This window comes from Sporobolomyces salmoneus (assembly GCF_050403485.1).
Source record: "Sporobolomyces salmoneus JCM6883 DNA, S_salmoneus_JCM6883_v1_ctg1, whole genome shotgun sequence".
Lineage (NCBI taxonomy): Eukaryota > Fungi > Basidiomycota > Microbotryomycetes > Sporidiobolales > Sporidiobolaceae > Sporobolomyces > Sporobolomyces salmoneus.
In genome coordinates, this window is record NW_027481162.1 from 911,907 (window position 1) to 927,756 (window position 15,850).

General features: G+C 50.9%; 6 protein-coding genes across 6 annotated transcripts; 3 read left to right on the forward strand and 3 right to left on the reverse strand.

Moving 5' to 3' along the window:
* Positions 1 to 108: 108 nt before the first annotated feature.
* Positions 109 to 2,252, reverse strand: JCM6883_007643 (uncharacterized protein; the record flags this gene model as incomplete). The annotated part of the gene is made up of 8 exons (XM_076628474.1): positions 109 to 1,018; positions 1,078 to 1,283; positions 1,343 to 1,479; positions 1,540 to 1,595; positions 1,663 to 1,795; positions 1,858 to 1,947; positions 2,010 to 2,170; positions 2,239 to 2,252. 8 exons carry the CDS (start codon positions 2,250 to 2,252, stop codon positions 109 to 111), a joined length of 1,707 nt encoding a protein of 568 aa, XP_076491875.1.
* An 816-nt stretch (positions 2,253 to 3,068) lies between these two features.
* On the forward strand, positions 3,069 to 6,675 carry ATH1 (alpha,alpha-trehalase ATH1; the record flags this gene model as incomplete). The annotated part of the gene is made up of 11 exons (XM_076628475.1): positions 3,069 to 3,255; positions 3,333 to 3,484; positions 3,555 to 3,863; positions 3,936 to 4,503; positions 4,582 to 5,192; positions 5,261 to 5,382; positions 5,450 to 5,596; positions 5,659 to 5,949; positions 6,010 to 6,187; positions 6,257 to 6,353; positions 6,419 to 6,675. 11 exons carry the CDS (start codon positions 3,069 to 3,071, stop codon positions 6,673 to 6,675), a joined length of 2,919 nt encoding a protein of 972 aa, XP_076491876.1.
* Positions 6,676 to 7,035: 360 nt separating this feature from the next.
* JCM6883_007645 (uncharacterized protein) lies at positions 7,036 to 8,114 on the reverse strand (the record flags this gene model as incomplete). Its single annotated transcript, XM_076628476.1, has 5 exons — positions 7,036 to 7,058; positions 7,122 to 7,298; positions 7,365 to 7,601; positions 7,659 to 8,010; positions 8,085 to 8,114. The coding sequence occupies 5 exons, from the start codon at positions 8,112 to 8,114 to the stop codon at positions 7,036 to 7,038; spliced, it is 819 nt and encodes a 272-aa protein (XP_076491877.1).
* Positions 8,115 to 10,337: 2,223 nt separating this feature from the next.
* Positions 10,338 to 12,347, forward strand: JCM6883_007646 (uncharacterized protein; the record flags this gene model as incomplete). The annotated part of the gene is made up of 9 exons (XM_076628477.1): positions 10,338 to 10,394; positions 10,475 to 10,504; positions 10,567 to 10,626; positions 10,684 to 10,935; positions 11,008 to 11,262; positions 11,327 to 11,616; positions 11,696 to 11,894; positions 11,978 to 12,238; positions 12,300 to 12,347. 9 exons carry the CDS (start codon positions 10,338 to 10,340, stop codon positions 12,345 to 12,347), a joined length of 1,452 nt encoding a protein of 483 aa, XP_076491878.1.
* A 1,223-nt stretch (positions 12,348 to 13,570) lies between these two features.
* Positions 13,571 to 14,358, reverse strand: JCM6883_007647 (uncharacterized protein; the record flags this gene model as incomplete). Its single annotated transcript, XM_076628478.1, has 4 exons — positions 13,571 to 13,599; positions 13,661 to 13,815; positions 13,884 to 14,161; positions 14,218 to 14,358. The coding sequence occupies 4 exons, from the start codon at positions 14,356 to 14,358 to the stop codon at positions 13,571 to 13,573; spliced, it is 603 nt and encodes a 200-aa protein (XP_076491879.1).
* A 147-nt stretch (positions 14,359 to 14,505) lies between these two features.
* JCM6883_007648 (uncharacterized protein) lies at positions 14,506 to 15,772 on the forward strand (the record flags this gene model as incomplete). Its single annotated transcript, XM_076628479.1, has 3 exons — positions 14,506 to 14,996; positions 15,065 to 15,368; positions 15,434 to 15,772. 3 exons carry the CDS (start codon positions 14,506 to 14,508, stop codon positions 15,770 to 15,772), a joined length of 1,134 nt encoding a protein of 377 aa, XP_076491880.1.
* Positions 15,773 to 15,850: the final 78 nt, after the last annotated feature.

The window sequence follows — 15,850 nt, forward strand, 5'->3', positions numbered from 1 at the left end:
TCACTGGAATCTCACTGGACTCTCTTTCTCCCGTGGCCACCTTTGTAGCTCACTGGAATCTCACTGGACTCTCTTTCTCCTGAGAATTCGATGTAGAGAGGTCTGGATTCAACTTCCTCCGACGATCGTTCCATTCTCAAGCTGCAACCCTGCTTGCGGAAAAGCTACGACCGGCAAATCCTCAAACTCCAGCTTATCAATATCGAACTCCTGGTCATTGATCCAGAACGGAGTTTCCCCTCTCGTTTTCCACGCATGTTTCGTCAATCTCAAAACTCCTTCTCCACTCCCTCTCGCTTCTTCTCCCGCTGCCGCCGTCGGATCTGTCGGGTAATGAAGCGTGTATCCATCGTGATGCTGAACGTATTGACATCCGGTGTCGTCATAACCAAACAGAGACCAGTAAAGATCTCCGATTGATGAAGGACCGTTCGAAGTGATTTCCAGCGAAGAAAGGGAGGAAAGGAACGGAGAGATTGGAGTTGGTAAGTAAGTGTAGATGATACCGAAGAGAGGGAGAGCGAGGAGGAGCAAGAAAAGGGAGAACATCCAGCGGTGTATTTGAAGAGGTCGATCGATGATCCTTCGGTCTCTCTGTGAAGGACGCGCCGGAGGAAGGGTTGTGAGGATTGGAACATATGTCGTCGAAAAGGTTTGATCGAGTCCAGGTTTGTCGACAGGGTTTGAATCGTCGAGCGGAATCGAGCGAGCGCTATCGATGTGACCGTATTCTCCTCTCTCGTTCGTCTCTCTCCGTCTCTTTCTCCTCCGACGATAGCACTGACATGTGGCGAGTCCCCTCGGAGAGATCGTCCACGGCCACCACCGTTTCGGCAGGAACCAGACGACGATCGCTAGAACGGCGGGAAGGAGGAGGAGGAAATAACCCCATCTGAAGCGCAGGTAGTACTGGTTCGTCCAGTCATATTCTCCAACGAGGAAAGGTTTGTTCGCTGAATGAGCTGTAGAAGCGGAGGAGGAGAGTCGCGATCGGTAAGTCGGGTAGAAATGGTCCGAGCTAGGGATCATGAGAGCGTTGAGTTTTGCCTACACGAGTGAGATCGAGAGATAACTCACTGAATATCAATCGATTCGATGCCGAGCTCATCTTTCCTCACTCCGTAACTACCGCTAATGACTAGCGTTTCCGGAGCGAGTTCTTTCAGATATTGTGAGATCGAGGTCGTCCAGTCGACCGGAGGAGGGTAATGTTTCCCTGTCCAGCCTCCGAGTTCGTTCCCCGTTTCTAAAGCGAGTACTGTTGGATCCGTAGCGAGAGTGAGCTACGAGGAGAAGAGTGAGTTTCAGGTTGTTTGACAATCAAGAGAAGAAAAGAACCTACATTCGTGTAGGGAGAAGTATGAGTTAGAAGATTGTTGATGTAAGCTCGAAAGTCTTGATAAACAACACCGCTCAGATCGTAGAATGGGTCGAAATTGGTTGACGAAAGATTCCGCCATCGGAGAAACGTTGGAATGCCTTTGAAACAGACTCTGTCAATTAGCTCGCAGCTCGAACAGCACTTCGATCGTTACTGACCTCCATGATAGTAATCGTACTGATCTGTAAGCGGAATGATGAGGCGTAGGCCATACCTACGAAAAAAAGCATCGGCAAAGGTTCACATTGTGCGAACCGTATCTCTAGAGAGAACTAGCTCACGATCGAGCAGCGTATACAGCAAAGTCTATCGCATCCCATGCGGCAGAATCATTGGCTTTGAAGGTATTAAGAGCGTTTTCGACCGACGACCCTGTTCCGACAGAAACTCCTAGCGAAGTCGAACGGATCGTCGCTAACCCGGGGAGGAGTCAGGCAAGAGAGTGTGGTGACAGATAGAGTACTGTTGAGACTCACTAGCTCCCATGACCTTTGCGACCGCCATAATCTCCAGAACTCGCTCTTTCGATGGATAACTCGGATTCGGTACGACATTCTCATCGAGACCTGTTCTTTGCTCCGCCGTCAGCTTCCTCCGGTTGAACCACTCACGCCCAGTCTACTCATACCTAGCCAGTAGATGTTCGGCCCTTGTATCCGAAATTCCTCCGAATCAAGCTGTAGCTTCGATCCGCTGACCTTGACGAACGATGCGGAGGTTGGCACAGAGAGCTGAGAGGCAGCAGAGAGGGTATAGCGCGCTGGATCTGCGGTCGGAGTCGCCAAGCACCTAAGAGATCAAGATTCAACATCTATCAGTCGATTCTCGCTCGTTAGGATGGATGGCGAGATGCTTACGAGGGGCCTGACATATCCGATAGCGAGTAGACTGCCTCCTGTATTGCTGCTTTCCTATACCAGAGTCGTGGTGTCGCGATTTGATGGAGGTGAAGAGAGCGCGCGCGATTCCTTGTCCCTCTTCTCCAACCACCTTGACCGATTGAACGTCTAGCTAGGTCACCGGGCTATCCGAAGCGCCTGACAGTCGCTCATCATCACCCGATGCGACTTTGTCTCCTCCTCACGGCATCTTCCGATTCGACGCCAATCTCTCGTCCCGCTAGTGCACTCGGGCCCGACCTCCTACGCTATTCGAACAAACGCTGAACATCACTGTGACTTCCTCTCGCGTCCAGTCGATTTTCCGTCTACTCTCGATCACTAAGCTTAGGCCCTCCGATTCGTTGCCAAAAACTTCTTCTCCGTTCCACGAATCCAGCGCTACGGTTCGGATCCGAATCAGCCGCCTGTGTGGGGAGGAAACAAGCAAGGTCAGACAACGCTAGCATTTGCGGTTTCTTTTTCCGCTGACGAAAATGACCAAAATGACGCCTGTTTCTCTTGAAGGTTTTCTTCTCGACGGGTTTGCTTCGATCATTTCAAAACGGCGAATCTATTGTCCGGCTTAGGACGTAATTAATAACAGAAGCAAGCAAGGCCCAGCAAATCGATTAGGAAACGGAAAAGAATCAGTCAGACAGACGGAAGAAGTTCGGCACTGTTTTTTGACGTCTCCTCATCGATCATCTCCGCCCATCTCCTCTCTTTTCGATTCGGGACTCCCCTTTCTCCAGTACTCACGTCGACCAAGTGCCCCGTCATCTACACCTCTCGTTTCAATTCGTGAAATGGTCGCACCTTCTTCGGGTCAGCAGACAGTTTTACGAGCGGCAGCTCTCGCCAGCTTGACCGCTCCCCTAGTCCTCGCCGCTTCTTCGCCAGATTGGAACCTCTCGACGAACGAACTCAACCGAACCGCATGGCAACGACAACCCTACGTAGCGAACGGATATATTTCGCAAAGGATTCCAGCTGGTGAGTCTCTTTCTCGCTCGTTCATCTTTTGTCGAACGTTGTACTGACTCAAACGTCCTCGTCGTCATCGAATGCAGAGGGTTTTGGATATCGAGTCGTCGAACCGATTCTCCTCGACGGAGACAAGAGTCAAGGAACGAATGGCTGGCCTCTCTTTGATCCTAGGTTCACCGCTGCTATGGTAGCGGGATTCTACGATCTACAGCCGAACACGACTGGAGCGAACTTCGTAAGTAGTGCTTTCAACTCGACCTTTTTTTGAGCTTCTTCCCCTGACGATCCTAGCTCGGACGGTATAGCCTGAACTGAGAGGAGGAGAACAGCCTATTTCGACTCTTCCGACCTGGAGTTCGTTGTATCTGACCGTCAACAACGAAACCTACGACATTTCGACTCCCGATTCTCAAATCTCGAACTGGACTCAATCTCAATCGATTCAAGACGGAGTCGTCGAGACCTCGCTCAACTGGATGCTCCAAAGCAACCGATCAGTCAACGTCAAGTATACTTTGTTCGCTCACCGAGCTGAACCGAATCTCGGAGTCGTTCGTCTCGATGTCTCCGGTCTCTCAAATGATTCGGTCGTCGCTGTCACCGACGTCCTCGACGTGCGTTGCTCTTTCTCTTACGTCTTCAGTCAGGATCCAGTGAGCTGACTCTTCTTTTTCGAGCATTGACAGGGTGTCGGAGCTTGGCGAACCGATTTCGTCGAGAGTGGAGTTTCTTCGAACTCGAGCAACACGATTTACACCGCCGTACGACCCAACGGAATCTCCAACGTCACTGCCTACGAGACCTCCGTCGTCAACTTCCTCGATTCCGCCGCGACGATCTCGCTCGACAACGGAACCTCTTGCTACCCTTCCCTCACAACTAACGCCTCGACGATCTCGCAATGCTACCGCCTCTCGTCAATCCCTTCGTCTGGATCTATTTCGGTCGTCAAATACGTTGGAATCGCTTCGAGTGACGCCTTCAACGGAACCGAGTTCTCGACTGCGCTCGGGGCAGCTCAAAAAGCTAACTGGACTGGCTACTCGGCTGTACTCGATAGTCATCGGCAAGCCTGGAACGATATCTGGGACAGTGGCGACATCGTTATTCCCGGAGAAGACTTCGAAGAACTCCAATACGCGACGAGGGCGTCGCTTTTCCACCTACTTTCGAATGTTCGACCTGGCAACGAGCCGACTGGATTGGGGGACAACTCTATCGCCCCAGCGGGTATTACGTCTGACTCGTATGCAGGTAAGTCTCCTCCGCAATCTCTCCTTTTCCGTTTCTTCTTCCCTCTTCCCCTCTTTCTGACCCTTCTTCTTCCGACAGGACAAGTATTCTGGGATGCGGTCACGTGGATGTACCCTGCTCTACTCGCCCTATCACCTGACTACGCCGAATCGATCGTTGATTTCCACCACCGCCAACTCGGCGCCGCAATCGAGAACGCGAAAGAGTACGGGCTCCCTGGCGCTCTTTACCCCTGGACGGCGGGACGCTTCGGTAACTGTACGTCAGTAGGACCTTGTCACGACTACGAGTATCACTACAACGCCGATATCGCGCTCGGAGTCCAACAATACTACTCGTCAACTCAAAACAAAACTTGGCTCGAAGAAACGGGATGGCCAATCGTGGAGGCCGTCTCTAACATGTTCGCTAGCTTCGTACAATACGATAACACGACCGGTAAATACTCGACATACAACATGACGTCCCCCGATGAGTACTCGAACCACAAAAACAACAGTGTGATGACGAACGGAGCGATTCAAGTCACTCTTCGCAACGCTCAAGCTCTCGCTCAGATCCTCGGCAAGGAGACTCCCTCGAACTGGACCGATATTGCCGACAACATCACGATTCTCGTCGATCCTTCGAGCAATATTCACCTCGAATTCGATGGATTCAACGGAACTACCTTGGTCAAACAAGCCGATGTGAGTTCTCGCTTCTCATCTCTATACGGTGTCGAAGATACAGAATCTGACGCAATCGGCGCCGAAAGGTCGTTCTCCTCACCTATCCTTTCCAATTCAACCAATCGAAAACTCAAGCTCTCCTCGATCTCGACTTTTACAGTCTTGCCACGAGCCCGAACGGACCAGGAATGACTCGTTCGATCTTCTCGTAAGTATCTCAAGGTTTTTGTACCATCTCGATTCCGTTCTCCGCTGATTACCGTTTGTTGTTTCAGGATTGACGCCGCCGAGCTCTCCCATGTCGGATGCGCAACTTGGTCCTACTTCCTCGGCTCGGCTCAACCTTACGCTCGACTTCCCTACTACCAATTCTCAGAACAAACGATCGACGTGTACAGCGAAAATGGAGGCGGAAATATCGAGTGAGTTCGCCTCCTCAAAAAACCTCTGACTTTGAATCTCGACTGATCGCAAGTTTGAACAGTGGAGGTACGAACCCAGCCTTCACCTTTTTGACCGGTCACGGAGGGTACCTTCAGACTCTCACTCATGGATTCACCGGATTCCGTTCACGACTCGACCGAATGTACCTCGACCCTCTTCTCCCTCCTCAACTCGAAGACTACACTCTCAAGGGATTCAAATGGGGCGGCGCTTCGTTCGACATTCACCTCACTTCCGAGAACACTACGATCACTCGTAAAGAATCGTCCGACAATTCCTCGTCATCGATCAAGATTGAGGTTGGTTCGCGAAATGAGAAAGCTGGAAACTAGTGAGCTTAGATCCTTTCGTTCTTTACTTCGACTCACGCTGATCTCGTCTTCTACTCTAGCACCCTTGCTCCCGGAGAATCCCTTACGATCCCTACCTCGATGACCACCGGCACTCTCATCGAAAACAATATCGCACAATGTATGCGAGTCATTTCGAACGACACTTCCTTCCAGAACCCGAACGAGTACATCGTACCTGGAGAGTACGCTCTCGCTGCCGTTGATGGAGCGAACGCTGTAAGTCAACCCGTTCGTCGACTTTACATCGCTTGCCCCAAGCTGACCTTTCTCGCACTTTTCTTGTAGACGTTCTGGCAACCCAAGACTCCCGAACCCGCTACCCTCTCGGTCGACCTCTCTCGATCGCAGAACATCTCGGGAATGCACATCAACTGGGGAAACTGTAAGTTGTCATCTCTCTCTCCTCTCTGTCTTTCCTCTGCTGACCCGAAGTTTCTCGATTCTTAGCTCCTCCTCTCACTTACACCGTTATGGCTGGTGATTCCCTCGACAACATGACCGCCCTCGTCTCTTCCGCGTCGGTCGAAATCTCGGCTCCTTACGACGCTGCTGCCGCCAGTGCTGTCTCGATTAAGATTGGGAACTTGACGGACGTTCAGCTCGAGTCGACTGTTCAGGCGAGGTACGTTAACTTGACGATCGAAGGTTCGAGAGATGGCGAAAGGAATGGGGGAACCGTTTCCGAGTTTGCAGTTTTGAAGTAGAAATAGAAGTGAAGGATCGCTCGGAAACCGGAATATGAATATACTTAGTTCATCGCGTCAATCTATACAGCTGCATCTGTTGCACACGCCCGTGCAGAGCGAGGCGGGAGATAGGCGACACTTGAGAGGCATCGAAGACTCATCGAGATAACCTGCTTGTCAAGGAACTTTTGGGGGTGTCGGGTGTCGGTGTACTTTAACGACGCCGGAACAGCGCTAGTAAGATTGTCAGAGGGCCAATGCAAGACTCGAGGTCGGCGTCGGTTTACAGGAGAGTTTCGCAGCGGCGAATGGAAAAGGTGATACTGAAAAATGACTTCGTTTCGTGATCGTGAAAAGGGCTGTACTACTAACTATGCTTTACATGAACTTGGAAGCCATCGCTACAGAACAAAGGCGTTGTCAGCTCGATTGTACGGCATGTGTGCATAGGAGAGAGCACTCACACATCAAGCCTCCCAATCCTCCCAATCCTCCCGAGTTTCCTCCTCCGATCGTCGTCGACATTTGACTCTTCAATAAGAGCTTCATGATCGTAGTAGCCGCAGAGTTGACGGCAGTTTGCTTGTCTCCTCCGGCTCCACCTCCGTTTTGGTCGAACAATTTCGCGGCTTCGGACATAGCTGCATCGCGAGGAATTGATCAGCGCATGTTCTCTTGCTCCTTTCGAAAATGAAGAGAAAGCTTACCTCGACCGATCAATTGAGATTTCATATCTCCTCCTCCGGAAGATTGCGATTGACCCGAACCACCTTGGGTGAATTGCTTGAAAGCGTTCAAAGCCGCAGCGGCACCAAGCTTATCAGCCCCTAGGTTGCCACCGTTTCCTTTCGCGTAAGCTTGTTCGTGAGCGTCGACGATACCATCTCCATCGAGGTCGTCCGGGTTCGTTTGCGAGGAAGAAGACGAAGAGTTGAGGAAAGACACTGCGAGAATGACACGGTGAGCTTGATCCCTTCGTGACTCGTCAGGAGAGTACTTACTCGCACTCGAGAAGAGGCTCGAATCACCTCCTTGTTGCGAAGAAGCATGTTGAACTGCTTCGTTCGAATTGAAGAAACTCGCGGCTTGTCCCTGAGATTGTTGAGGTCGGTAGTTCTCCGAATTCAATCGGTCACTTCCCATGACTCCAAATTGACCTCCTCCCGATCCTTCGTGAGGTCGCGAGTTCTGGTTCGTGTAACCGGACGACGAAGGTTGTTGCTCATAAGGGTTTCCTCCTCCTTGTCCCGATTGACCGTATGAGTCTTGCTGGTATCCTCCTGGTTGACCTTGGTTTTGGTGTTGGTTATTGTTGCTACCCTCGTTCTGAGAGGATTGGTACGCTTGGTAACCCTGGCGAGAAGAAGGAATCCGTTAGCTTGAGTGGAGGGATACATCATACGTCGCGCCGAGGGGCTAGAACTTACTTGTTTCGCGAGGTTCATGAAGCTGTCCATATTGATATCGAGTGTGAAGTGTCGAATGTGACGAAGGAAAGAGAAGAGAGGAAGAGAGGGGATGGAAGGGAAAGTGTGACGTTTCTGAACACGTGTCTCTCGCAGCACCGCCTTTTCACTTCTCTAAGTTCTCTTTTTCTCGCGCCGAACCACTCCGACTTCACAAAGCATCGAGCAATCGCAGGTTCGAGCCTGTCTGCTTGGGATCCCGACGAATCACCAACGCCGACCTCCGAGCTAGAGAGCGCGAAAAGACAATCACACGCCTTCGACTGCTCAGTACTCACCCTTTGGCTTCTCCTCCGCATTTGCAAGACTTCGTGCTGGTCTTCGAGCATCTGAAAGCGCTTCAAGCGGCGACTTGAGTCTCTGCTGTCCGCTCTTCTCCCCCTCAAACTCTCATCTACTGGCGGTTGTTACGTCCTAACGACTCCTCAGGTGACCGAGTATTTGGATGACAGTGGCCCTGACGACCTCATAGATCGCCTCTCGTCAAGATGGCATCCCCGGCCCTTTGCGGACCCTCACCTCTCTCGAACAACAATTTGAACCCCTTCTCTCGGCTCCCGTTCGAGCTCATTCAACACACTTTCGAGTATAACATCCCTCTATGCTTTCACTCGACCACGTACGGAGAGCGTCGAAGCACCTTCCTCACCTTCTCCCTCGTCTGTCGCCTCTTTCGCCGCATCGCTAAACCTCTCCTCTTCGCCGTGCAACGAATCGACGACCCTGAAGCTCTGTCGCTCTGGACGAGCTAACACGGGGAGAGACAGGAAGAGACAGCAAAAGGCCTTGTCACGAGCTCATCGTCGCGCTCTACACCTTTCGATTCTTGGAGGTTCCCGCCAACTTCAAAACGGTCATACGACACCAGCCATGCCTGACCACCTTGGTCATCCAGGATGGACGTCAGCGCTCGTGGAAAGTGCAGTTTACCCTCGACTTTGCAAATCTCGATGGCTTGAAGCGTAAGCTTATCGACTTGTCTTCCGATTTTCGAGCATGGCATTTATTGTGTTAACACTCTCAATGTCGGCTACCACAGATTTACGCTGTCTACGCGTTTCACCAGCAAGCTTCCGCGCTTCTCGACCCTTCGTCCTGCCGCAACTACAAGAACTCGCCGTCACAGTTTCGTCAGCAGATGAATCTCTGCGTCACCATTTGGATCACGCTTCTCTCCCGGCCCTTCAAACTCTCGAAATAGTCCGGTCAGACAGTTCACACACCGACCATGTTACCTTTCTTGCAGACTTCCCGTTATCGCACGTCGAAATGATCTCCATCCCTCACTCCGACTTTCTTTCGCTTCCGACCGAACTGTACGATCGGATCAAACACACAAGACCCTCATCGACACCGAGTATTTGAAGTCTAATTCCATCTCAATGATCAACCTTCGCTACAGTGGCAATACGAGCGCTTCCGCCGTCGATCACCTCATCTCGGACCTCTTCGAGACAACAACTACCGCTCTTCCCTGGCTGCTTCATCTTCCCCTCATCCTTGCCCAGGACGACGGTCTCGATCCCGAACTTGCTACTGCCATGGGAGACTTGGAGTATTATTGTCGAGAACACACAAGGTGGAAATCGTGTATGAAGAAACAGAAGGAATGTCACTTAGGGAAGACTCCAACATCTCGCCCGATTTCGGGAGGCGAATGAAAGAAGAGAAGAGGAGGAAAGAGTTGGCGGAAGTCTGAGGACGACTTCGAGAAGTAAAGTCGAGGTTGTGCCGCGAAGATCGATGTTCAGTTTCCCGAGTTGTTGTTTTATTTCCCGGGTTCTCGCTTTCTATTGTTTCTCTTTGCAGACTTCAGGGCTCCACTACCTATACCTCTACAGTTCTTACTTACTTCCTTCCGTTCCACATGTCACCGTGCTCTCAAACTTTTACTTTTGAAATCGCTCATTACTACTTTCCTCGACCTCTCTTGTGACTGATGGTTCATCGACGCTCGCTCGACAATCTTCTTCGCATACTGCTATGCTGTGCCGACCGTGCTGTGCGAGTAGGCGTTCTTGCGAAACTTCGCCCGAATTTCGCATTCAATTTTCCCATTATTTTTCCTGACTTCCCAACCGCCTTAGTAGTACTCTGAGAAGTACTCTTGAAGCAACCTGCGTCTGTTCTGTTACAAGATCGGGAGACCTTTGTCGACCTCGAATTCCGCGTCACTTCCTTCCTCCTCTCACTCTTCTCACTCCTCCAGCCACGATGTCCAGTGAAGCACTACGTAAACAAGAAGCTGATCTCACACCACAGTGCAACGAGGTACGTCCTCGTGGTCTCTCGAGCTCTAGAGATCAAGAACGCTGACGAAACCGATTCGAATCGCTTTCTCACGAGGACAGATCATTCCAGCTGCTGAGTCCCTAGCATCTGTAAGTAGCTCAGCCACATGGTACGCGTGAGACAGACCGCTTATCCATCGCTCGTTGAACAGGAGGGAAAGACTCAGGAAGCGCTCGATAAACTCCTCTCGCTCGAGAAGCAAGCTCGTAATGTAAGTAACTACTTCAGCACCTCAATAGTAATCTCTTACTGACGCCGAGCTCCGCAGGCTTCCGACCTAAGTTCGACCTCTCGAGTTCTCATTTCGATCATCTCCCTTCTCTACCAACCCTCGTCCCCTTCTCGCGATTTGACAAAGTTGAACGAACAACTAGTCAGTTTGAGCAAGAAACATGGACAACTGAGACAAGCGACGGTGAAAATGGTTGAGAAAGCGATGGAATTCATGAACGAATTGACAGAGGGTAGTAAGGAGAAGGAGGATTTGATCGCTACTTTGAGGGAGATTACCGAGGGAAAGGTAAGTACTCGTCGAATTGACGGTACTATGCTTCCAAGGCGATTCGCTGATTCCCTCTGCTCGCCGAGATAGATTTATCTGGAAGTTCAACGAGCCAGGATCACTAGTCAACTCTCTCAAATTCGTGAAAAGGAAGGATCAGTACAACAAGCTTCGGAATTGATGCAAGAGTTACAAGTCGAAACGTTTGGAAGTATGGAGAGGAGGGAAAAGGTTGATTTCATTCTCGAACAAATGAGGCTGTTGAAGCTTCAAGAAGATTGGGAAAAGTTGGCAATCGTAGCAAAGAGGATCAATTTGAGGTGGCTAAGCGACAAGGAGAACGAGGTGAGTACAATCCGGAGCCTGTTTCCGCGAAAAAGCAGTACTCACGTTCGATTTCGTTCCGTAGGACCTCAAATCGAGGTATTACTCGCTCATGATCCTTCATGGATTACAAAAAGACGCCTACTTGGAAGTCTGCAAATACTACCGAGCAGTCTACGATTCCCCTTCCATCAACGATTCCGCCGCTTCTACTTCCTCCTCCTCTTCCACCTCTCCCGCCTCGAACGAAACCGCGAATGCGATCCTGAGAAACATTGTCTTCTTCGTCATTCTCGCACCTTACGACAATGAGCAATCTGATCTATTGAACCGAGTTTACCGAGATGAGAGGTTGAAAGAAATGAAGGAATGCTAGTGAGTGCTCTCCTTCGCTGGACTCTCTTGCATGACTACTTCGACTGACTCGAGATTCCCTTGTTCTGCCCGCGTGTAGTGATCTCGTGAAATGCTTCATCGATCCCGAACTTCGTCGATGGCCGAATATCGAAGAATTGTACGGTGAAGCGTTGAAGAAGACGAAGGTGTTCGGACCGAAAGGAACGAGTGGCGTGAACGGAGATATCGAGGAGGAAGAGAAACACGCGAAGGGAGACGAGAGATGGAAGGTGCTTCATGACCGAATCGTTGAACACGTTAGTTCTCCACTTCTTTTCTCCTTTTCTCCTCTTGCGTCTGCATTTTGAATGATACTGACTTTTTCCTCCTGGCGCTATAGAACATCCGAGTCGTAGCGACATACTATACCCGAATCACTCTCGCTCGACTCTCTTCTTTCCTCAACCTTCCGATTCCTCAAACCGAACAATTCCTTTCCTCTCTCGTCACTTCGAAAACTGTCTACGCCAAGATCGATCGACCTGCTGGAGTCGTCAACTTTGTCAAGCCGAAGAAAGGAGACGAAGTATTGAACGAATGGAGTTCGGATGTCGGGAAATTGATGGGTTTGATCGAAAAGAGTTGTCATTTGATCGCAAAGGTACGATCTCTTCTCGTCTCTCCATCGATCGTGTGTTGACTGGACTGTTTTTGATTTGTAGGAACACGCTGTTAACGCAGCTTTGAAAGCTCAACAAGCGAAAGCTTGAACGACCAATCGCAATTTTCAGTGACTACTTTTTGCAATCGTCTAGCTGTAACTCCTTCGAGAACGAATCTCGGCGCCGTGGATACCGAAACAACGCCGCAAGCAAGAGAGCCAGGTGGCCAGGATTGAGTCTCGCGCGAACAATCATTTCAAAGTGAAACGAAGAGATACAACATTCAGAGGGAGAGGGGGAAAGATCTTCAGTACGGTACAGTATCATCGAAAGGTCCAACCGGGCGGGAGAGGGTGAGAGGCAGGTTCCTTCGCGTCCCGTCGTCGTTGCATTTCGACTCGATCAGGTTTCGTGCTGTCGCCTACGCCAAGCCCATCGAGACGTTCGTATCGCTTGTACTTCTCTTCCTAGAATCGTCGAAACGTTACTCGGCATGCGTTACGGAAAATTGTCTCGAAGAGGAGCGAGTCGGCGCTCACAAAAAGGTTTTGCCCGGCAACGAGGAGTTCCTCTACACGTTTCTGCTCAGAAGGACATGGTCATCAATCTGCGAATCTTGTGGAAGCGGGCTCAGGAAGGTTAAGGGAGGATACTCACCGAAGCCTGACGGGTCGAATAGGGTCGAAGATCGCGAGGAAGATGAAATCGCTGTTAAGCGAGTCTAAGTTAGCTCCGATTGGGGAGAGAGATGGGAGAACGACGAATTCCTTCATCTAAGATACCTAAACTTCGCAATGCGTCAAATCCGAGAGCACAGAGCGCGTGCGACAGACCCGAAAAGAAGGGATTCGAAAAGTCGAGCCCTGCATTTTTTGATTCCCTGTCTCTGCAGTAAGCAACCGTCGCCTCTATTTCAGTAGCCAGACGACCCGGATCGTCTGGATCTCGAACGTGAGATGTCGTAGCTTGGGCGTTGACGCAAATTGCCTGGTTCGAATCCGTGAGCATGAAACGTTGGCACTTGTGTTGTTCCGCATACCTCACGAAACGCAAAGTTTATTAGCTCGTAAGGTTTGAATGATCCTCGAGTGAGAACAGAGCTTACATCAGTATTTGAGGTAAGTGCGTCTTCATGCAGTTTTGCGAGCCTGAATTGAAGGCTTCCTTTGTCCAGTGCCAGGCATCGACAAAAGGAATACGCTGAGAGACATGGTCACTCAGTATGGCAGAGGCCAGCGCGGAAGAGACTGCCTTGTTCACCTTCTCCTCGATTACCACCAAAACTTGTGCTTCCTGTAAAGGCCAGCCCATGTCAAAGGTACGCTTGTCGATTAGAATGAGGCCGTGATCAAAGGAGATACTACCTATTCGCTGGTCTACGTCAGGTGGTGGTGCTTGAGGCTGATTGAGCTCAAACTCACTGGAGGCATCTTTAAGCTGCTTTCCATGAAAGAATTCAAACGTTTTCGTGCGTTCGCTCGAGGGCACAATGACCAAGTCTGCCTTGAGCTCGGGATGAATGAGCTCATTGAGTACGTTGATCGCAGGCAAGATCGCGTTTGTGAGCATTGTGTCTCTGACGAAAATGATTTCAACTTGAGTCAGCTTAGCCATCTTTCGGGGCAAAATACGAGTAGAGCTTACCCTATGTCTCCTTCGGTGTCAATGATACGCGTCTGCGGAGAGATGTCGGCTACTTGGAGGTCGCGAGCTTGAATTCCTTCAAGATAGGCTTGTCGCAATTTCGGAGGGAATATCGAATCCCACGCCTCATAGTCGATCGTCGCTTTGTCGTAACCCGCAGCGACTGCAGTTTTGTTCGTTGCCCTGCTTGAAGCCGAATGCCTGACGATTGGACCATGTGCAAAGGGTCGACTGAGGAGGTCCCACGCCGAAATGAGATGAGAGGCACTGGGTAGCGGCTGCGAAAGATTACACAATCAGCGTGTCTCTTACATTGTGGAGCTTGTTGACTCACTCTGGACGGAAGTTTCACGAGGGAAATGTTGTCGGCGAGTTGGCGTTTCGGACGACGTTTGGTCGATTTGCTTGCAGTGAAGTAGACGTGAGCTTTTGGTGTGGTTGGATCGCGTCGGGCCGGCCACCAGTTGCTCAGCATCGTAGCGGCGACTTGTAAGAGTAGGGAAGAGCAGGACCGAGAAGCAAGGATCGTCTTTCGACCGGCAAGTCCGAGAGGGGTCCGAGCGTGCAGCTGAAAGGGCACCGACGCTCGACATCGTTCTGCCTCCTTCCACCTACACACATCATGCCACTCGAAGACATCGTTGCCAAAGGATGGACCTTCAGACCTGACGATAGACCCGCTACTCGACCACCTCGCTTCTCCGACCCCGAGATCAATGAGTTCAAAGCACGCCGACGACTTGCCAAGGCCTCCCCTCTGCGCAAAGGAAGCTTCCTCTCTTTCACTCTGCCCTCCCTCTACCCCGATGCCATCTACAGATCCCGAGACGAATCAGTCGACTCGCCAAACCCTCCACGTCGGCCCAGCGCGGCCCTCCTCGAGCAGTTGAAGTCATCAAAGCCGGAGAACAAGCAGATCAAGTTGAAGAAGGGACTCGTAAAAGGGAAAGACCAGTACTCACAGGTGTGGAGAGGCGAGATGAAGGTCAATGGGAAAAAGTACAAGGTTATCCTCAAGCTCTACGCCGAAGCTCTGTACCATCTACCTGTCCCACCTTTCTTCGACCAGGGGTGGTCCTCTCAAGAAGAGCGAGCTCAGCATGAAGCCGAAGCGTAAGCGCAGACCTTTCCCTCTTCCATTTTCATTTCGATCCTCCTCTGACGTCGAACGAGCTCACCAGTTATGCGACGCTAAACTCGGTTCAAGGAATTGACGTACCGATTTGTTACGGCTTTTACAACTTCTCAGTGCCTTGGGGGGAGAGCGTGATCGGCGTCATTCTCGAGGATTTGAACGAGATCGGAGTCGGATTAGAAGATTGGGTTCAAAACTATTTGCAGAGGGGCGACGGTTTCGCATTCCCTGATCCCGATCCCGACAGCGACTCTGATCAGGAGAGCGTTTCGACGAGTTCGGATGAGGACGAGGATGAGGAGATGAGCGTGGAAAAAGCTGAGGAACACGAACGGAAGTTGCGAAATTCCGTCAGTTCCATATCTTCTTGCCTGAAAGAACAACGCTTTGAGAACTCACCGCTATCCGATACTAGTTGAATCATATCTTCAGGACTCAACGTCGCCTGCACGAATTCGGACACACAATGCCGCAACACGTCTTCGTGCTCAGGACGGGGACACTAGCTCAACCACAACTAGTCTTCCACGGTTTCAGTCACACGATGTCGCGGGCGGAGGTAGAGGCCGGATTTCAAGATCGATACGAAGATGTGAAGAAGTTTAGCGGGGCCCGAGTCGCAGATAAGCTCGAGCGAGACTTTAGAGCGACTGCGGAGCGTGGGTTGATTCGTACGGTACGACGGGTTCTCGGCGAGACGCTGTGGCGAACTTGGCGAAACAAAGAGTATTTCGAGTTCGTTTGCCGAACGTAGTAGCTGTTTCTTTTCATTATCGTTTGTTCATTTCGTGTCTTCCTGTCTACCACTTGGTTTCCTACTTCACATCAGTCA